This window comes from Panicum virgatum, chromosome 6N (genome assembly GCF_016808335.1).
Source record: "Panicum virgatum strain AP13 chromosome 6N, P.virgatum_v5, whole genome shotgun sequence".
NCBI lineage: Eukaryota > Viridiplantae > Streptophyta > Magnoliopsida > Poales > Poaceae > Panicum > Panicum virgatum.
The window spans coordinates 33982412-34004662 of NC_053150.1; the positions used below are offsets into that span (position 1 = coordinate 33982412).

Sequence of the window (22251 nt, forward strand, 5' to 3'; positions counted from 1 at the left end):
AGAGTAAGGTACTGTAAAGCCCCCGCCAAACTCCTGTACTCAGAGGGATCAGCAACTGGTGTTCCATCTGTAGCTGAAAGTTTCGCCTTGGTGTCAACTGGCGTCGTCGTAGAGTGACACTCACTCATACCAGCACGCTGAAGGAGATCCAAGGCATACTGACGCTGTGATAGAAGCAAACCATCTGAAGAACGAGTAACTGATATACCCAGGAAGTGATGAAGAGCCCCAAGATCAGTCATAGCAAACTCAGTGTGAAGACGACCAATAATGTCATGAAGCAGACCAGTAGAAGAGGCAGTCAGCACAATATCATCCACATATAGTAACAAATAAGCAATGTGGGCGCCATCCTTGTAGATGAATAAGGATGTGTCAGAGACCGAGGCGACAAATCCAAGCTGTTTAATGTATGTAGCAAACCGTTGGTACCAAGCACGAGGGGCCTGCTTCAGGCCATAAAGCGACTTTTGTAGAAGGCAAACATGATCAGGAAGGGCTGGATCAACAAAACCTGGAGGCTGCTGGCAATAAACTGTCTCATTAAGATGACCATGGAGAAAAGCATTCTTGACATCCAGTTGATGAATAGGCCAGTGGCGAGAGGCTGCAATACTCAAAACTGTCCGGATGGTACCTGGTTTAACAACCGGACTGAATGTCTCATCATAATCAATGCCATGCTGCTGAGAGAATCCCCGAACAACCCAACGAGCTTTGTGACGAGCAAGGGAACCATCAGAATGATACTTATGCTTGAAAATCCACTTTCCTGTCACAACATTAGCACCAGGGGGCCGAGGAACAAGACGCCAAGTACCATTGTCAATTAGGGCCTGAAACTCATCTGCCATAGCTGCTCGCCAACTGGGATCAGCAAGCGCACTGCGATAATTGCTCGGAATAGGAGAAGCAACGACATGATCAACAGACAAGTTCCGATAATTGACAGGCTGTATGGTACCAGACTGAAGACGAGTCAGCCGTCGGAGAGTAGGCGGTGGTGAAGAGCCGCGCATCGGCTGAGGAGGAGGCGCAGGCGGCTGAAGTCCAGCAGCTGTAGCACCATACCGTCGAACGGGGAGGGGACCGTTGACGGGACGACTACTGTAGACAGTGCCGAAACGACCAGCCCGAGCAGCAGGCCCTGCAGCAGGCGCAGGTGCAGCAGCAGGCCCTGCAGCAGGCGCAGGTGCAGCAGCAGGCCCTGCAACAGGCGCAGGTGCAGCAGGTGCTGCAGCAGACCCTGTAGGCACTGGTGGAGCTGCAGGGTCGCCAACAGGAAGACGCCCGCCCGTAGTCGAAGCAGATCCTGACGGGGGCACGAGACCACGCCCGCCGGGACTAGTAGCAGGGAGCGGCTGCTCAACATCCATGGAGGACGGAGCTGCCGCTGGAGCTGAGGGCGGCTGCTCAACATCCATGGAGGATGGAGCTACCGCTGGAGGTGTAGAACTCAAACGCGTCGAACCTGTCGCATGGTTAGTAGGACAATGCACAATATCCGAAACGTCATCGAGGAGGAAATCCAGAGAGGACTCAGGCAAAGGAGGATCCCGAGCAAAGGGAAAGGAGAATTCATCAAATACGACATGGCGTGAGATGATGACGCGCCTAGTAGAGAGATCAAGGCAGCGATACCCTTTGTGAGAAGATGGATACCCCACAAAAACGCATGCAGTCGAGCGAGGAGCTAGCTTGTGTGGGGAAGTAGCCTGCAGGTTTGGGTAGCAAAGACACCCGAAGACGCGTAAATGATCGTAGGAGGGAGGCGTACGATGAAGGCGCGTATACGGGACTTCACCACCAACGGATGATGAAGGACGGCGATTTAGCAAATATGTGGCTACTGCAAGGGCCTCAGCCCAGTAGGGGGGCGGCATGGATGCATGAATGAGCAGTGTGCGCACGGAATTATTAAGAGTACGAAGGACACGCTCGGCCTTGCCGTTCTGGGGTGAGGTGTAAGGGCAAGAGAGTCGAAACAAGATCCCATGAGCTGCTAGGTGAGTTATGGTGGTCTTATTGACAAACTCAGTTCCATTATCAGCTTGAAAGCATTTAACAGGAAGGCCAAACTGTGTACGAGCGTAGGCAATGAAATCTACTAAGTGACCGTGCACATCAGACTTTCGATGGAGAGGGAAAGTCCAGCAAAAGTGGGAGAAATCATCCAGCAAAACCAAATAATACGAGTAGCCTGATATGCTAGGAACGGGAGACGTCCAAACATCACAATGAACTATCTCAAAAGGAGAAACAGTGTGTGAAGTAGAAGTAGCAAAAGGGAGACGAGCATGCTTGCCAAGCTGACAGGCATGACAAAGCGTGCTGTCTGATTTATTACAGGCTATAGAATGACTGTTTCTAAGTCTAACAATGGCTGAAGACCCCGGGTGACCAAGACGCTGATGCCATAGCGACGACGATGCAGCAAGGAGGGCTTGGGCGGTGCTAGGAGTAGCTGCGGATATGGTGTATAGGTCGCCATCGCTATTGCAGCGAAGAATCACGCGCCGCGTGCTGAGGTCCTTCACAGAAAAACCAAAGGCATCAAATTCTATCGAGCAGCTATTGTCACGGGTGAATTGACGAACAGACAGGAGGTTGCGAACGATAGAAGGAACAATGAGAACATTATTAAGGGCAAAATTTGATGCAGCGGTGGCTAGGACAGAATGACCTCTAGACGTTACGGGAATATGTGAACCATTGCCTACTGAAATAGAAACATGCGAAGCAGGTGAACGAGAGAGAAGTATACCATCCGAGGAGTGCATGTGGGTGGAGGCGCCTGAGTCCATTACCCATGGAGAGGAGCCCTGCAGCTGCATCTGCTGTAGCGCCACAATGAGACCCGCCTGGTCCCATGTCTGTGTGGGCTGCTGGTACTGCTGCTGCTGGGGTGGGGTGGAGAACTGCAGGGGGGCGAACGCGGTGTAGGCTTGCTGAGGAGCAGGTCCCAGCACGCCTTGACCGCGCCAGGAGCCGCCACCACCAACGGAGGACCAGCCCTGACCGCCGGGAGTGCCCCACGGAGAGAAGCAGACCCACGGGCTGGTGGGAGTAGGCCCGCGGGGCTGCTGCTGCTGGTACTGCTGCTGCTGGGCGCCACCACTTCCATTGCCGCCCTTTTTCCTGCGCCGACGCTGCTGCTGCTGCGGCAGCTGAAGATGCTGCTGCTGCTGCGGTTGCTGCTGCTGCGGCGGTGCAGTAGACGAGGATGAACGGCAGGAAGACCCGCAGCCTTTGGTGGCGGCGACCAGCGCTGTAGAGGACAGCACCTTCGCCTCATTGGCCATGCGCAGCTCCTTGAGGGCGAACTGATTAAGGGCTTCATCAAAGGTGATGTCCTTGGTGCCGGCGACGATGTCCTTGGTGTTGCTGAATTTGGGGTGAATACCCCGCAGCAAATTCAGCACCAAGGTGGGCTCGGCGACGGGATGACCAACTTCACGCAGGGCGTCGGCAGCTAGCTTCATCTTCTTGCCAAAATCCATGACGGAAAGATCACCCTGAGTCATGGAGTGGAAGTCCTCGCTCAGGAAGATGGCGCGGGGAGCCTTGTTGGCCTGAAACTTGTTGGAGATGGCAACCCAGAGCTCCCGCGCCGTCTGATTTTCAGCCATGGTGAAGTCAAGAACATCTTGAGAGACGGAGCCGTAAAGCCACGTGCGAATGCAGCAGTCAATCTGCTCCCAAGCGGGATCAGTACGGCGAGGGGGAACGGAGCCGTCGATGTGATGAAGAAGCCCGAACTTGCCGCACATCGCCTTGAAGAAGGCCGACCACTTCCCGTAGTTGGCGCTGTGCAGTTCCAGTTCAAGGGGAACATGGGACTTGACGTTGATCGTAGCGTAGGGGTGGAGGAAGAGGGCGCCTGCTGATGCATCCACAGCAGAGGGCATGGAGGGGGCGCCAGAGGAGGGAGAAGACGCCGCTGATGTCGCAGAGGAGGTCGATATGATTGCAGATGCAATCTGGACCACGCAGCAAGAGTCTGCGGCTGGTGTGGTGGGCGCAGGGAAGGAGGAGGGGGGGCGCCCTAGGGTTAGGGCGTAGGGGAGAGGTGCTGGGTGCCCAGGGAGGGCGCAGGGAAGGGAAGGAAGGGTGGCGCCGATGGGGAGGAGGCCCCTGGACGGCGGCTAGGGCAGCGGAAGGGAGGGGGGCGCATGGCTGGGCAAGGGGAGGGCCCGGACTCGTGATACCATGTAGAGAATTGGCAAACACCACACACCCTAGGAAGGGGGGTGACCTTTCATTATATAGGCCGTATAGGCTTGGGTTACAAGAAACACAATACAAGCACAAATACAACTCTATATATCTAACAAGGACCTAATCGTAATTACGTAAAAATACAGGGGCCAAGTTGCAAGAATGCACAAAACTGCTCAAATAAGATCCAACTCACAACAAAACCTATTCTATCGGTTAGATCATGATTTTATAAGAATTATGAAACGGGTTTCATAATTTTCAGGGGTCCGGCTAATTTATTAAGAATTTTTCTAAGATTAAGCATTTTCTGATATTACTAACTGATTATCGGAAAAAGAAAAACACACAGTTAGCCACGTGGCAGCCTCTGGGCATGCCACGTGTCGGGCTTACGTCAGCACGGAAGTCAGCCAAATGCTAACGTCATCATGGCTGTTGATGACGTCAGCGTTGACTTGGTCAACATTGACCAGGTCAATAGGTCAACTGGGGCCACGCCCAGGGGGTCAGCTGGGCCCACATGGTTTGGCAGCTTGGCTCGAGAACTGGGTCGGCTCGGATAACGGCTCAAGGTGAACGGGCCGGCTTAACAGCCCGGGAACTCAGCTCGGCTTGGCGGACTGGGCCGGCGGGGCACGGCGGCCCGTCTTCATGTTCTCTTCTCCTTCTTTGCTTTTTCTTCTTCTCCTTCATCTCGCTGACAGCTCCGGTCCCGCTGGTCGGTCTCCTCCTTCCCTCGCTGACAAGGTGGTCCCACATGTCAAAGGTGGTGGAATCAGCTGCGGCTCGTGCGATCTAGAGTGGCTTAGCTCCGTGTGGTCTCCGTGCCGAGGCAGAGCAAAGTAGGACGGCGGCGACGAGGTCTTCCTGGCGGCGACAGCGGCGAGGTCTTCGGGCGGCAACGGCGGCGGAGCGGATCCCGGGCAGGTCAAGGTGGAGACGAGGCTTCAGGCTGCGGAGCGCTATGGCGTGCTCGGGAACGCGCAAGGCGAGGTCGGGGACTTGGCTGCGAGGAAGGGCAAAGGCCTAGCCTCGAGCGCCAGCGCGCGCGAACACGCGCGGCGCACGCATGGTGTGGCCACGGCGGCGGCGAGGTTAGGCAACGGCGGCGTCGCGAGCGTGGCCAAAGGGCACGGCTAGGGGACCGGCTTGGACGTGCGGTGGTGAACTGAGTTCGTGCACACGCTGACACTCGGAAAGCCGAGACACGGCGCGGCGAGACAAGGGCCAAGCGGGGTTAACAGGCTTGGTGTTCGGTGAGGCTCCAGAGCGTGTTCGCGAGCGGAACGCGGGCATTCCGATCCATGGCGACGTGACGGGTCTGTAGTGGCACAAGGCCAGGGCCAGAACAGGGCAAGGGAAACAAGGCGGAGGTGGAACGCGACGGCGACGCGGCAAACCAGCCAGCCGCGTCGCGTCGAGTGCGCGTGAGCACATGTTTGTGGCTGCTTGCAAGGTGTTCGGCAGAATGCCGAAGGGCAGTCGCGGGCGCTCGGCCGCGTCGTAGGCGGCGGGTGTGCGTGCAAAGGCGCTGGGCGGCGTTCTAGGCCGTTCTAGGCGACGGTGCTGCAGCAAGGCAAGGTCACGTGCACCTATAGGTTGTGTGGTCGTGCGCATCGTGAGTGCTCGACGAAATGCCCGAAAGGGCTCGCCTTGTGCGAACGCTGCGGCGTGGTTGGATTCGTGCCCAAGCGAGGCAACAGCGTGGCGTGCATGTGCAAAGGGGGCAGAAAGGCCCGGCCTTGGACAGCAAGGCATGTGCACGAGCCGGGTGCGGCCACGGCGAGGTCAGGCAGCGGCGCGGCGAGGCAAGGCCAAGGTTTCGTCCTGGCAGCAGGCCGAGAGGGCGACGACGGTTTGCAAGGTGTGGCGGCGGCGCGTCGGGCCCCTGCAAACGAAAGACTGGGACGGGGAAAGACCTATGGCTGCTATAGGAAGGGTCATCGGCGGCATACAGCTCACGCCGGCAGCAAGGAGAGGGGCTGGACAAGGGACAGCAGCACCTACCAACACAGGTCGATGGAGAACGGGGCGAGGCAGAGGCAAGGCAGAGCCGTGTCGGGTCGGTGATGTGCAGGCTGCACTGGAACGTCGACGTTGTCGATCGGGGGCGCCGTCGTGGTGACGAACTCGGGCGGCGGCGTGCTTCTGCTCGATCCGTTGGTGTCCTGTGGGCAGCTTGGTGTCGGCGTTGTTCTCGTGCCCAGCGGCGACGTCCTCTTCTTGCTCGGCGACGGCTCGATGTCCCTGGTATGGTGACGGCGTTCCTGGGCGGCGGCTCCTGCTCGTGCTCGGCTCTGGGCACAGCTGCGGCCCCTCCTCCTTCGCGGGTCCTGGCAGGGGCGGCGGCGGCGGCCGCACCCCTCCTGGCTTCTTGGCGACGGCGTGGTCCTCCTCGGCGAGCTCCTGCTCCTCCCCGGCTCCACGGCGGCAGCGCTGGTTCTCCTCCTCGGCGATGCGACGGTGGTGTGGCTAGGGCTGGTGGTCGGGGCGCGGCACGGACGCCGAGCAACGGTGGAGGGCTCTCGGCGCAGGCCTGCGGACGCGTGGCATGCATCACGAGGCCGAGGCTAGGGTTTAGGTCGCGCGCACGGGCAAAGGCGGTCAAAGGCACGACGCCGCGCGCATGGGTGACGTGGGGGAGCGCTGGTTGGCGAGGCGGTGCCTCCGCGTCTTGTCGCGTTGCGAGGGAGGGCGCGGCGCTGTGAGCGGATGGCGGCGTGCGTCGGGAGGAAAGGGATAGGGGAACAGGGAGGCGCGCTGACATGGCTGGCCCACCTATAAGCGATACAAGGAGAGGTGGCGTGGGGTATGTTGGGCTGGCTGTGTTCAGGGCCGCGTTGGGGCTCAGCAGGCTGAGATGGCCTCCTGCTGATTGGGCTGAAGGGTGGTTTTGGCATTGGGCTGGTTAGGGATTGGGTTGTCTCCAGTGTTGTGGTTGGGCCGGACCGAACTGTGTTGGGTTTGGACTTGGGTCGAGGTAGAGCTTGGGTCTGGGCCGGATCGGATAGGGCCGTATAGGGTAGGTCACGGGTTAGCTGTTATGGTTTTGGATTTAATTTGAATGGCACAATTCAAATTAAATCCCACACAAGGGTTAGCATTTGAAATTAAATTGAGGGGCACACCTCAATTTAAATTCCACACAATTTTCACGCAAGGAAAACAAACCCAAATCGAATTCGAGTAAACAAGGTAGATGCAAATAAATCCGAGTAACTCCAAACATTGTCACACTAGCAAAATATTTTCCTTAATTCTCATCAAAATTTTAATTACTAGGAATTTAGAGAGATAGAATTCTTACTTATATGAGTAAAACTACAGCACTAACACAAAAATTTTTGAAACTCGCATTTTTCGACTATTTAACATTCCGGGAAAATCCGGGAAGTTACAGTCTCCCCCCCTCACGAGAATCTCGTCCCCGAGATTAAAGGGTTACTAGGGTTCCAAAAAAGGTGAGGGTCACTGATCCATCTGATTACTGCATTTCAGGTGCGGTGATTGCGAGTCGTCCTCTCATATCCATCTCATTTTCCTTTAACATCACTGTGTTTTGCAGATGTATATCTAGTTTTCTCCACTAGATATCTCAAAACGTTCCAAACGTTTCGAGTACATTGGGGGTTCGATTCACCCGGTGACTTTTGCTTGGCAAGGTTTCCAAGATCGTATCGTTATATCCAATCGAGTCTCATTTAGTCCTTCTGAGCATGCATTAGGCAATAGCCACAATCTGGTTCCAAGGGTTTAACACTCATAACTATGTTGTACTTCTTGGGTAACCATGGTTAGCCTGACACCAACTGAAATTAACTGGAATTACCTGAATCGGTCAATTGTTGATGATTTTTCTCATTACTCGGACTTTCCCTTTGCGCGCCAAGTCTGAGACCTTTCCCACTCTCCTCCACTTCTTTGCCTGGGTGTCCACTCAGTTCGGCCTCACCGTTAAGGCCGTCCAGTGTGACAATGGGCGGGAGTTCGATAACTCCACCTCCCGTTCCTTCTTCCTCTCTCGGGGTGTTCAGCTGCGTATGTCTTGTCCGTATACCTCTCCTCAGAACGGCAAGACTGAGCGGATGATTCGCACGACAAACGACGTCGTGCGCACCCTTCTGATCCAGGCCTCTGCCTCCGCGCTTCTGGACTGAGAGCCTCCACACCGCCACCTACCTGCTCAACCGCCTTCTATCCACTGCTTCTCCTGCTCCCACTCCACACCACGCTCTCTTCGGTACCCCTCCTCGCTACGACCACCTTCGGGTCTTCGGGTGTGCGTGTTACCCTAACACCTCCGCCACCGCTTCTCACAAGCTGGCGCCCCACTCGACTCGTTGTGTGTTCCTCGGTTACTCCCCTGACCACAAGGGGTACCGATGCTTTGACCTCACCTCTCGCCGCGTCCTGATCTCCCGACACGTCATCTTTGACGAGTCGGATTTCCCCTACTCCACCTCCTCCACTCCTTCTCCTGACCCCGAGCTGGAGTCTCTGTTTCCTACTGACCTGGTGGTTCAGCCATCGTTACCTGTTTGTCCTTTCCCTGCAGGTTTTCTCGGTACACCGGCACCGCTTCCGGTGATCCCTGCTGCGCCGAGAGCGGCCCCGGTACCCGCAGTCGCGCCACGCGCGGCCCCCGGACCTCCGGTCGTGCCGCGCGCAGACCCGGTGTCTCTCGCTGCACCACGCGCGGCCCCGGTGCCTTCCCCTGCACCTGCGCGGTACGCTCAGCCGGTGCAGGTGTACCGGCGTCGTTCGGCGCCGACACCGGCGCCGCAGCGGTACGCTCAACCGGTGCAGGTGTACCGGCGTCGGTCGGCGCCGACACCAGTGCCGTCTCCTGCTCCGGAGGCTCCTGCGACGCCTACACCGAAGCCGTCGTCGCCGCCGCCTCCTCCGGCTCCCTCTCGAGCCGAGCCGGAGGTGTACCACCCGCCAGTCATCCATCGGGATCCTCGGCATATCCATCCCATGGTGACTCGGCGGATGGCGTCTCAGGTCGCGACTCTTTCCGCCACCGAGGGAGAGCCGCAGGTCTCTCCGGTACCCTCCTCTGTCCGCGACGCCTTGGCGGATCCTCACTGGCATCGTGCGATGGAAGAGGAGTACGCGGCTCTTCTTGCCAACCAGACGTGGGACCTCGTACCGTATCCGTCTGGTTGCAATGTGGTGACTGGCAAGTGAATTTGGATGCATAAACGTCGGGCTGATGGCACACTGGAGCGCTACAAGGCTCGCTGGGTTCTCCGGGGGTTCACTCAGCGACCTGGTGTGGACTATGATGAGATCTTCAGTCCAGTCGTGAAGCCCGCTACGGTGCGCACGGTCCTCTCGCTTGCGCTCTCCCGTTCTTGGCCTGTGCACCAGCTGGACGTGAAGAATGTGTTTTTTCACGGCACTCTGTCAGAGACTGTCTACTGCTCTCAGCCAGCGGGATTTGTGGACTCGAGTCGTCCGGATATGGTTTGCCGGCTTAACAAGTCTCTCAATGGTCTGAAACAAGCTCCTCGGGCTTGGTACTCTCGGTTCGCCACGTTCTTGCTGACATTGGGGTTCACCGAGGCCAAGTCTGACACGTCTCTCTTCATCTACCGCCGTGGGGATGAGACTGCCTATCTGCTGCTCTATGTCGATGACATTGTGCTCACAGCTTCCAGTCAGCGGTTGCTTCAGAGTGTCATCTCCTCTCTGCAGCAGGAGTTTGCTATGAAGGATCTTGGTCAGCTCCACCACTTCTTGGGCGTCACTGTTGAGCCTCGCCCGTCTGGTCTTCTCCTTCACCAGCGGCAGTACGTACTTGATATTCTGGAGCGGGCTGGGATGACTGATTGCAAGCCCTGCTCCACTCCTGTCGATACTCAGGCAAAGCTGTCTGCTGATCTGGGTGATCCGGTGGCTGATCCTACTGCCTACCGGAGTCTGGCCGGCGCTTTGTAGTACCTCACCTTCCCCAGGCCGGACCTCACCTACGCAGTTCAGCAGGTCTGTCTCCACATGCATGATCCCCGAGAGTCACACCTTGCTGCGCTGAAGCGTCTCCTCCGCTACGTCCGTGGCACTGTGGACCTCGGCCTGGTGCTTCACCGCTCGTCCTCTGCTGAGCTGGTTGTCTACACCGACGCTGACTGGGCTGGCTGCCCGGACACTCGTCGCTCCACTTCCGGCTACGCCGTCTTCCTGGGCGGCAACCTGGTCTCCTGGTCGTCCAAGCGGCAGCCGGTTGTCTCCCGCTCTAGTGCTGAGGCGGAGTACCGGGCTGTCGCTAACGGCGTGGCAGAGGCGTTCTGGCTACGACAGCTCTTGGCGGAGCTCCACAGCCCGCTCGTCAAGAGCACGCTCGTCTACTGCGACAACGTCAGCGCCGTGTATCTCTTCACCAACCCCGTCCAGCACCAGCGGGCGAAGCATGTGGAGATCAATCTGCACTTCGTGCGCGACAGAGTCGCCATTGGCGATGTTCGGGTACTCCATGTCCCGACTACCTCCCAGTTTGCTGACATCTTCACCAAGGGACTACCCTCCTCGACATTCTCGGAGTTTCGCTCCAGCCTCAACGTAGCAGGTGGCTAGTTGTGGCTGCCGGGGGGGTATTTGCCCTTTGTACACTCTTTGTACTCTCTTCTTGTCCAGTCTTGAACACCGCTGCGCCGGTTGCTCAGACTGCGGCGGGGGGGGGGGGGGGTGTTGGCTTTCTTGTTGTCCAGTCTTGATCACCGCTGCGCCGGTAGTTCAGACTGCGGGGGTGTGTTGGTGTATATGTGAGCCCATGTATAGAGGCCCATGTATAGGATCTATATATCCCACCCTTCTAGGGTTTGGCGGAATACATCAATTATTTCCATCCTACAATATGTATGTGATTTGAGTTTTCACTACAATATTCCTCCATAGGTTAATCTTGCTCTCTATTTTGCTACGATTTCAATAAAATAGAATGTCATGCACCGCAACATAAATGGATATACATGAATATTCTGTTGCTTACACTCCTCAAAATATTGTGCAGCAAACACGATTGATGGGTACTGATTCATTAATCTGTTAGCATAAAGGTGCATGCTGATTTAAGTTCTAGAAGGCCTAACAAACTGCATGGAACCTTTCTTACGTTGTTGTGATTACTTTTTTTTTTCCAATTTGACCATGCATGCAATTGTGTAAAAATGCCAATGGCATTAACTATGTTCTGGGACATGGATTCATAAATATTGCATTTGCCTATGGTAAATATTTTGAGGAAGTTCAGGGACCAACCTTATATTTGTTACGCTATTTGACTGAAACAGGGTCCATTTACAGAGAATAAGAGGACTCATCTACAGAAGATTCTTGGTGATGATAATGTTCTAGTAGTGAAATTTATGGCCAATTCATCTGATAAAGACAATGATTTCAATATATACCGTCAGCACTATCATAAGGTTGCCGAAGATGGTATTGTTTTGGGTTTGCGGCACTACCGTTTTTTTGGTGAGTTTCTATTTAGTTATGCAGCACCTATTTGGACTTGTTACTGTAGCGTCATACTAACAAACTTCATATAACATAAAGAGGAGGGAGGGGAGGGAGGGGTGCAGTAGCCTATGATCTAGTGCATGGCAATTCTTCGTGATGTGTCTATTCCATCACTCTTGAACTTTCAAAACAGGCTGAGGAAACTTCTGCCTTCTTTCAAACTGTTCTTCAGTTTCCACTTCTCAGGCATGCAAGGCTCTTCTTATAGAGTTAGCATTTTCTTTCTCTCTCTTTTGCTCCCATAATATGTGCTGAGTATGTTCTGCTCATTAAGGCAGTATGTTCTGCTCATTAAGGCTTTGCTAAACAATGAGGGTGAGATGGCTGAGAGCATTGGAGGCCTCCAGGGGGTAGTTCCTTTTGGCATTGGAGTAAAATTCTTTGTAAATGGCGTGGATGTAATCCTAGTGCCCAGGGCTCTTGTACCCTTAAACATTCTCTTCTTAATGCAACGATACAAAGCTCTTCTACGTGTTTTCAAAAAAAAAAACAATTTGATATTGACAAGTTGGACTTGGCCTACTAGGCAGTGGGAAACGACATAGTTACTGTTGACTGTGCTGGACCAAGGAGAAAATATGAATGATGGCAATAGTATTCACAAATATTAGGCTCTTATGATCTGGGAAAGGGCACTATGGATTTTAGGGAAAATAGTGTGCCAACAAAATGTTTGATTGGTTATTTGGAGGGATGGTTTAGTACAGAAAAGTCATGGGAAACTTTAGAGTCACTGTTAGTTTTTTTATTTGATTCAGGATTCGTAATGTGCTGAGAGATAATTAAATTTCATTTACTTGCATTTTTATAAGTTGCGACAAATTTTGGGCTCTAATTAATTAAATTTCATTTACTTGCATTTTTATGAGTTGCGACAAATTTTGGGCTCTAATTTGTTGGATGATGTTCATTTGGTTTGCCTCAGTTTACAAGGATGGAGGGAAAGATAAGAAAAAGAAAGATGCAGAAGAAGGGAAAATCAAGAATTTTAATCCATCTGTCAGGTGCTACTTTGTTTGCACTGAGTCGGGTTGGATAGGGGATGGGCCTTTTATACTTTCCAACAAACCAATCGATCAGTTCCGCAAACTATTCATGCACATCCATACCGCTCCCAACTTGGAGAAGTTTGTGTCTAGGTTTGTCACCTAACTTATCAAGCTTAGCTCAGCTCAGCATATCTATTCCTTTGGGGGTTTTGACTAGGTGCTAGTAAAACTATTTCTGGGTCCCTCTGCTTCTGTGTGTTAAACTAATATTCACTTATTGGAAATCTACAGGTTTGCTTTGATATTATCGAAAACTGTTACACTGGAGGTTGATCTATCGGAAGTTCATGTTATATTGATTGATGACGAACCTTGCCGGGTAATTATTTCCTTCCTCTACAAGTCTTCAGTATTATTTCGTGTTACTAATTAAAATCTAAAATTCATCTTAAATGTGGTATTTCAGAATGAACATGGGAATGTTGCATATAATGATGATAGGGAGCGTTTGATCCACACTGATGGGACTGGCTTCATATCTGAAGATTTGATGAAGAAATGCCCCGCAATAATTATAAAAGGGATGAAATTACAAGTTTGTACTCTTGCCCCTAGTTCAACAGCTTGCTTATATTTTAAACTTTACTTTATCACTTTCTCTGGATAATTTAACTATTTGGATGACTTTTTTTTTTGTTGGGTTCGTCACATGAAATCTGTTTTCTTCAAAGTTGTTCAGTGAACCACTTTCTTTCCTTTCCTCTGTTATTGGAGTGCATATGGAAATAGAGGAGAACTGTAGAAGTCACTCGTACATATGTAAGCATGTGCATGCGACACATATGGACAAAGAACTGTCTAATGGTATACTCGTATATGTTTCTATTACCATTGTTTACTTTAATTCTAGTTGCCAACTAAAGAGTTTTCATCTTGTCTTGATTTATGCTGAGCCATTTAATTGAATGCTCCATGTTTTGGAATTCATCAACCCCCAAATTTAGCCAGTACGTCAAGTAATGTAATTTGATGTGATGTTAATTCCTAAGGATGGTAGCCACCAATCATATTTCCAGGTTTGAGTTTCTAGGCAAACTATATGGTTGTTAGTGCCAAATTAGAATCAAAAGATCTGCATTTTGGTAACTTTCTCAAAAAATTTTTAAAATAAAATATGCTGCTATTGATTAGAAATCACTATAGTTTATAATGTAAAACTTTTCACTCCTTAATGCAATGACACACAGTTCTCTTGTGTGTTCGTTAAAATGAAATTCACTTTGGTTTGTATGTGGTATGACGACCATTTGCATTTTCTATGACATTATAGTTTTTCCCTTATGAACGAGCTTTTCAAACTTCAGCACGAAGCTAATGTGTTGATAAAGTTTTTGATTGTTTTATTATTCCCTGTTCAGGATTTTATGCATCGGGGAGACAAATTGGTGAGGTCTATGAGTTCAAAGCATCATCAATCTTATATCTCTAAATATGCCTCCTCTTAATTTTGTCGTATGGTGTTTTTATATAATACTTTCTGAATATACTGTGATGCAACTAATAGATTTGTTCTTTGTGTAATCTCTTTCTTTCTCTAGCCTCTTCTCATACAGATCCGTCTTTTTTATAGTGGATATGCTGCAAAAGGAACTCTTCTAGTTGACAAAAGGGTATGTGTTAGGAGTTCTATACTGGACATTATATTATTTACATTCAAAATTTAGTGCTTCTTTTGTTACTTGCACTTGACAGGTTATGTAAATGGTTCCTTTGGGACCATCTCTTGATTCAAAGGCCAATTTATATATTTCTTCTGGGCATTTCTACTCATCTGTGTCTTCTAAGTATCGTATCAGCAATATGTTGTTGCTCTCCTGTGTCTGACAGTTCAGTACAATAGTATGGTTGTCTATATTTTCTTTTCTCGAACACCACTACTATAGACATATAACTTAAGCGATATTACTTCCGGGCTGTTTTGGTCTTTATTTGTGTTTGTTTGAGGATACGCTGCTCTCCTGTGTGTTTGAGATTAAAAAAAAGGTAGATGAGAAACCTGTGGAGCTTTTGCACAAGCGCACCATTTCATGGAATATTTTTTAACCCATACAAATACAATATTTAACTATTAACCACTTCTCAAGTCTAACCCTTTCATGTCATGCCATGGTCGTCGGTGTGACTAAATGGTCTGGCAGCTGGCGCGCTAAGGAATTTGGTGATGCCAAGGCCCATGGCATGACCAAAATGGTTAGGTCTTGAATTTTCATTGGAGGAAGGGTTAAATTAAAGTATTATATTTATATGTGTTGGAGTATAAGTGAATTGCCCACCTTTCCCAATTAGCTTGGCTTTTGGGGTCATTTGGTTGGTGCATGCAGCTCAATATGGTATCAAAGCCAGAGGTCTCAGCTTTGAATCCTGGCTGGTACAATTTAATAAATAAATTGTTGTCCACTCCAATATTCCATGGGGGAGCTTGCATGTGAGGGGGAGTGTTGGAGTTTCCTATCAGCTTAAGCTTTTGGGGTCAATTGGCTACTGCATGCAGCTCAATAATATGGGCTAAATAAAAAAAAATCCTTTTTTCACTAAGCTCAGCTGATCCTTTTTTTTTGTTTTGCTTTATGCAAGTTACACAATGTTATTGAGGCAGTGATCTGTTCTTTCTCAAACATCACTCTGCATAATGTTTCCTAATACAAACATATTCTGTGATAGTTTCTGTGCAATATAAATTTAAAGAGTGTGGTCATGCTTTTTTCTCGCATCTTAATTCTACCAAAAATCTATTTATTCTTCTGTGTTGTTTCAGCTTCCCCCCAATACTATTGTCATCCGATCATCCATGGTGAAGATAAATGCAGATCCAAAATTATCCAGGATGCAATCTTTCAGTTCTTTGGAAATAGTATCCACAAGGTATGCCTGGAAATGCGTTGCGTTTTTAGAATGTATTCAGAATGCCCTTAATATCCTTTAGACCAGAACATAGTTGCTAATTGGATATATTTGGGATTGCATAACCGCCCTTAATCCTGCTTTATACTGTTTGTATGCATTATATGTGCCACTATACATGGCTGGTGAAATTACTTTGGTACCTTTCATTCTACTTTCTTGTGGGGAACGATGACACTTTCTTCACATCTCTTATTAGGCGGGCCCAGGATTTGGGGTTTGGGTATTCAGAACTTTCAAGTTGAAATTTTTTTTGGCAGCCTAAAGTATACAATGTACAAAGACCATTTACCAAGGCACTTGGCAATTATCAGTACACGCGGACAAAATTTCGAACCGCTTGTATATTTTGCTATTGGGGGCCAACGTCATTGGCCGCCTTTGTAAATGGATTTACAGAGGTGGGCGAAAAAAACGACGACCTCTATAAATCTAGCATTTACGACCTAGAAAAATAAATTGCAAACTGAGGCGGGCGAAGTTATTGCCTGCATGTGTAAATTGTTTTACAAATGTGGGCAAGTTATTGCCTGCCTCTGTAAATGCATTTACACACTTCACCCGCCTGTGTACAGATTTATACTTCTCCGTTTCTAAATAAGTGTAGTTTTAGGAGTTAGGCACAGAAATTAAGAAAGAAGATAGATGTAGAGAATGCATATGACGAGGAGGGGGGGGGGGAGTTGTTAAAACTACATTTATTTTGGAACAATATTTGAATGCTAAAATATTGGAACAATATTAAGGGGCTTAGGGCCCTCGGCGTAGGCCGGGAGGATTAGATGTACCATTAGGGTGTTGTGGTCAGGTCCTTCCTTCTACCTCTTTTTTATGTAATAGTCTCTTTTTTGTGTTTTTCTACCATCACCCACTCTGGCCCAAGGTGTGTGATTGGTTATTGTAATTGGCCATTTCTCTCTTCTTAATACAAAGATACGCAGCTCTCCTGCGTGTTCGAAAAAAAAAAGCTAAAATTACAATTATTTTGGAACGGAGGTAGTAGCACATAATTAAATACTAGAATGAGATTGGAAAGTGGGACATTTGAGACCAAGAGGCAATATGAGATTTGAATGTCTGTTTTTGTGATGTTATTTTCTATTTTGATACATATACATGTTATATACTATGTACATAAATCTTTTTACCAAAATTTTTGGGTATTCAGTTGAATACCCAGTTGAATACCCATGCATCAATACTAGGCCCGCCAGTCTTATAAACTAGAAGTGCTATGTCGTGCTGGACAGCGTCAACGGTGCGGCAACGGCGTGATCGTCTACAGTTAGCGTAGTGTGTGTGTTTGCCACCTGCGCGTGGTGTGTGTGAGGGCTGGCTGGCCAGTTGGGTTCGGCTGATATAAGCCGCAACCGTGTAAGGAGAAGACATGTTGAAATTGATCTCGAACAGAACGGCGAACGGGACAGAGGATTCTTTCCTCCTCCCCAAGTTGTCCTCCGAAACTGATCTCTCTCTGGTCTAGCTCACGTCGCCGATTCACCGGCGGCCACGGGTGTGACAGGTGGTATCAAAGACGGTGTTCCTCGGCGGTTGGGTATCCGGCTTCATCGTGCGTTCCTGTTCCTCGCCGGAGTTCCGCCATCCGGGTGTTCCGCTATTCCCTGGCTTTTTCTTCTTTTTCTCCGGTCCCTGCTCGTGTTCCACCGGTGAGTTTCTTCTCCCCTAGTCCGGATCGTCTCATCGACGCTCTTGACACGCATCGTCGTTGGTCACTCCGATCGCGACGTCCCCGCCCCGCCCACCGCGTTCAGTCGACGGCGGCCACCGCATAGAGCCGGTTAGCCATTCCGGCGCCGTCGCCCAGATACGGTTCGATTCACGCCGCTTAGGTTGTAGAAAGGGGAGTGGTGCGGTCCTCTATCGCACTCTTGTTTCTCGTCCCGGATCCACTCGTTCCGGGTCATCACGGCGCCGCCAAAACCATCCGTGCAGACGGCGTTCATCCTTGACGCCATGGCCGAGCACAATCGTCGTGAGGATGAGCACTGGGAGCAGATCCGTGCAAGTTTGGATCTCTAGTTCGCTAGGGTCAGTTCTATTGGTTCGTCTCAACAGGAATTGCGCGATCAGATGGCTCGTACATCTGAGACCGTGGATCGCTATGCTCAGGAGCAACAGATATTGGCCAAGCAAGTGGAAGCCACAGGTCAGGCCGTTGCCTGCATGACGCTCGACATGATGTCTGACAGTGATTTGGATGATCAATATGTGATTTTCGGGCCCGGGGTGCATCATCGTTCTTCCCGGCCTCCTACTGGTGAACCTTCTCACCGGCGTGTTCCACCGCGTGCTCCGCGCCCTCATCACGACGCTGCCCCGCTACCCAGGTCTGTTCTACCCAAACTTCAATTTCCCTTGTTCACTGGTGAGAACCCGAAGATTTGGCGTGATAAGTGTGTCGATTACTTCCGTATTTCCAATATTGAGGAGTCCATGTGGGTTACTGCTGCTGCCTTACATTTCGATAAGAATGCAGCCAAATGGCTTCAAGTGTACAAGAAAACCAACCCTGATCCAACTTGGGAGCAGTTTGCTGATGCCGTTGAGTCAATTTGGTCAATATGAGTACAGAGAGGCTATGGATAGTCTACTGGATCTGAAGCAACGTGGGTGTGTGGAGGATTATGCAGCTCAGTTTGAGGAGCTGTATTATCAGATCAATATGCATCATAGTGGTTATGACCCTGTCTTTTTCATCTCCCAATTCATCAATGGCCTGAAACAGGATATTCGGTTGGCAGTTTTGACTCAAGTTCCACCCACTTTACATCGGGCCATCATGTTAGCCAAGCTCCAGGAACGTGTGATGGAAAAAGGGAAGGATAAATTTCAGAAGTCACAGCTGTCCCAAAAAGCCCCTACTACATCCAAACAAACTTCTCAGACCAGCCCTCTGTGGAAAGAACGTCAGAAGCGTGACTACTGCAAGGCTAATGGCCTCTGTTATTGGTGTAGTGAAAAGTATGACCCTGCCCATGCAGCCATTTGTCCCAAACGCCTTAAGGCTCAGGTCAATGCTCTCTCTCTCTCTCAATTCTCTGGATGTGGAATTGTCCGAACATATTTTAGCCCAGTTGGATTTGGAGGATGCCTTGTCTCAGGATTTTTGCCAGCTATCCTTGAATGCCTTGTTTAAAGAGATAGCTTTGGATAGGAGCGCTTGGAGACTAGCTATCAATGTGCCTGAACTTTGAACTTATTTCTTTCGGGTTTCATCTCTAGCCTACCCCAACTTGCTTGGGAAAAAAGGCTATGTTGTTGTTGTTGTTGTTGTATCCTTGAATGCCTGGTCTGGGACTGATCAAGGTCAGGCCATGAAAATTTCAGCTCTGGTGGATAACAAAGTCATGCTTGTGTTGATTGACAGTGGCAGTTCTCATAGTTTTATCAGCTCCGCTTTTCTTCAGACTGTGGGCATCACTCCAATGACTGTCTCTGCTCAGTCTGTACACTTGGCTAGTGGTGATACACTTATTTCTGATGAAGTAGTTCCTGGTTTGGAATGGTGGTCTAATGGTCATACCATGATCACTGACATAAAGGTCTTGGATATGGAGGCCTATGATGCTATTCTCGCCTATGACTGGTTGTGTTCTCACAGTCCCATGACCTGCCATTGTGACCAGAAAATACTGAAGTTTGAAGACAAAGGAAAACTGATTACTCTTATTGGACTTCAAGCTAAACCACCTCAGTTGACTCCAGTCTCCTTGAAGACTATTAACAAATGGGTAAAGGGCAATGCTATTTGGGCTATGGCATTAGTGGGTGCACCCTCTCATGACCCCCCTCCACCACATTCTGATAAAGTTCAGTCAGTGATTCAGCAGTACAAGGATGTCTTCTCTGATCCAAAAACCTTGCCACCTCAAAGGTGCCATGACCATCACATCCCTCTGTTACCTGGACTCCTGTGAACTCCAGACCTTATAGGTACTCTCCTCTTCACAAAAATGAAATTGAAAGACAGGTGAAAGAATTGTTGGAGGCAGGCCTGATTACCCATAGTACCAGTCCCTTTGCTTCTCCAGTCCTCTTAGTCCAAAAGAAAGATGGATCCTGGAGGTTTTGTGTTGACTACAGAAAGTTAAATTCTGTCACTGTGAAGAATAGGTTTCCCATGCCAGTAATTGAGGAGATTTTGGAGGAATTGGCTGGTGCCACATATTTTACAAAACTGGATATGAGATCAGGGTATCACCAAGTCAGAATGCATGTATAGGATGAGCACAAAACAACCTTTAAAACACATCATGGGTATTTTCAGTTCAGAGTGATGCCATTTGGACTCACAAATGCTCCTGCCACTTTTCAGTGTCTTATGAATGACATTTTGGGACCTTTTCTACGCAAGTTTGTATTGGTGTTTCTAGATGATATTCTCATCTACGGCCCTACTCTGGAACTGCATTTGAGTCACATTCAGCAAGTCCTTCTGAAACTCATAGAACATCATATTTCTCTCAAGGCCAGTAAATGTTCTTTTGCTCAGGAAAAACTGGAATATTTGGGCCACATTATTTCAGCAGAGGGTGTTGCTACTGATGCCACTAAGACTCACGCCATGTTGCAGGGGCCCACTCCACAGTCTGTCACTGAGTTAAAAGCTTTCCTTGGCCTCACTGGATACTACAGAAGATTTGTCAAGAATTATGGAATTCTAGCTCACCCACTCACTCAGTTGCTGAAAAAGAAAATGTTTCAGTGGTCTCCAACTGCCCAGCAAGCATTTGACCATCTTAAACAAGCTATGAGCACTACACCAGTATTGGCTTTACTCAATTTTTCCCAACCATTCACTGTGGAGACAGATGCTTGTGACACTGGCATAGGGGCTGTTTTATCACAGAATGGACAACCTATTGCTTTCCTTAGTAAGGCTCTGGGTCAAACCCATAGAACATTATCTATATATGAGGAGTTCCTTGCATTGATTATGGCTGTCGAAAGATGGAGGCCCTATTTACAGATTCAGGAATTTCTCATCAAGACTGACCACAAAAGTCTCTCCTATCTGACAAAACAGAACCTTCACTCTGAGATGCAAAGAAAGGCTATGACAAGATTAATGGGGCTCAAATTCAGGATTATCTACAGAAAAGGGAAAGAAAACACTGTGGCTGATTCTCTTTCCAGAGTGGGACATTTGATGGCCCTGCAAGCAGTAGCTTCCATCCAGCCTACTTGGATTCAGGAAGTGTTGAATTCCTATGCTACTGACCCCAAAGCCCAAGAGCTTCTTACCAAATTGGTTGTGCACTCCCCTGATGAGCATGGTTTTTCCCTACAGCAGCACATCATCAGACATAATGGCAAAGTGTGGCTAGGTGATAATTCTGCATTGCAGACCAGAATCATAGATGCTTTCCATTCCACACCTATAGGGGGGCATTCATTCAGGCACCAATGCTACCTATCACAGGATTAAGAATTTATTCACATGGAAGGGTCTCAAACAAGATGTGGACAGTTTTGTGAAACAATGTTCCATTTGTCAACAGGCCAAACATGTCAACACTTTGCCTGCTGGTCTCCTTGCCCCAATACCAATTCCTGAGGGTGCTTGGCAGCAGATTTCCATGGATTTTGTGGAGGGTCTTCCTGTGTCTAACACTTTTAATGCCATATTAGTTGTGGTCGACAGGTTGACCAAATATGCCCATTTTATTCCTTTGAAGCACCCTTTCACTGCTGCTCAAATTGCTAAAGTGGTACTGGATAATATTGTGAAACTCCATGGTTTTTACCAACAGCAATTGTCACTGATCGCGACAAGATTTTCGTCAGTGCCTTCTGGAAGGAATTATTCAAGCTTTATGGTATTCAGTTGCAACTCAGTACAGCCTATCATCCACAGACCGACGACCAAACCGAACGGGTGAATCAATGCCTTGAAATGTATCTTCGTTGTGCAGTCTATGATTCTCCCAAAAAGTGGCATTCCTGGCTTGCCCTTGCTTAACTCTGGTACAATTCCTCCTTTCACTCAGCATTACAGTGTTCTCCTTTCATGGCTCTGTATAGATATGAACCCAAGATTGGAGCTCTTCCTTCACCCCCGGATCAGGCAAGTTCTTTAGTGGCTGAGTTCACCACTGCACGCCAGCTCCATCTTGACTCTCTGAAACTCCATCTTGCTGCTGCTCAAAATCAGATGAAAGCTCAGGCCGACAAGAAACGAGTCGACCGTCAGTTTCAGGTTGGAGAGCAGGTTCTTAGTAAACTGCAACCGTATGCTCAGTCGTCTGTGGTGAATCGTCCTTTCCCTAAACTAGCATTCAAGTACTTTGGCCCATATACGGTGCTCGAGCGGATTGGTCCCGCAGCATATCATCTGAACTTGCCAGCCTACTCGCCGGTATACTCTACATTACCTTTCCTGTCTGATTTAAGTGCTGTTGATCTGGCTCCAGAGGCTCTCCTCGACCGTCGCTTGGTCAAGAAAGGCAATTGCGCCATCGCTCAGGTACTCGTGAAATGGAGTGGTCTGCCACTGTCGTCGGCTACTTGGGAGGACTTCAACGTGCTGCGCACACGT

The 22251-nt window shown here is 49.6% G+C and overlaps 1 protein-coding gene across 2 annotated transcripts in view; it reads left to right on the forward strand.

Moving 5' to 3' along the window:
- Positions 1–22251, forward strand: part of LOC120679337 (probable RNA-dependent RNA polymerase 3) — a 48633-nt gene that overhangs the window by 5795 nt on the left and 20587 nt on the right. For both annotated transcript variants that reach the window (XR_005677143.1, XM_039960908.1), the window contains exons 5-11: positions 11514–11697; positions 12668–12881; positions 13023–13110; positions 13198–13326; positions 14150–14176; positions 14330–14401; positions 15547–15653. Coding sequence is in view for 1 of the 2 variants with exons in the window: in XM_039960908.1 (XP_039816842.1) it covers positions 11514–11697; positions 12668–12881; positions 13023–13110; positions 13198–13326; positions 14150–14176; positions 14330–14401; positions 15547–15653 (821 nt within the window). In the remaining variant the exon portion in view is untranslated. The remainder of the gene's footprint in view (positions 1–11513; positions 11698–12667; positions 12882–13022; positions 13111–13197; positions 13327–14149; positions 14177–14329; positions 14402–15546; positions 15654–22251) is intronic.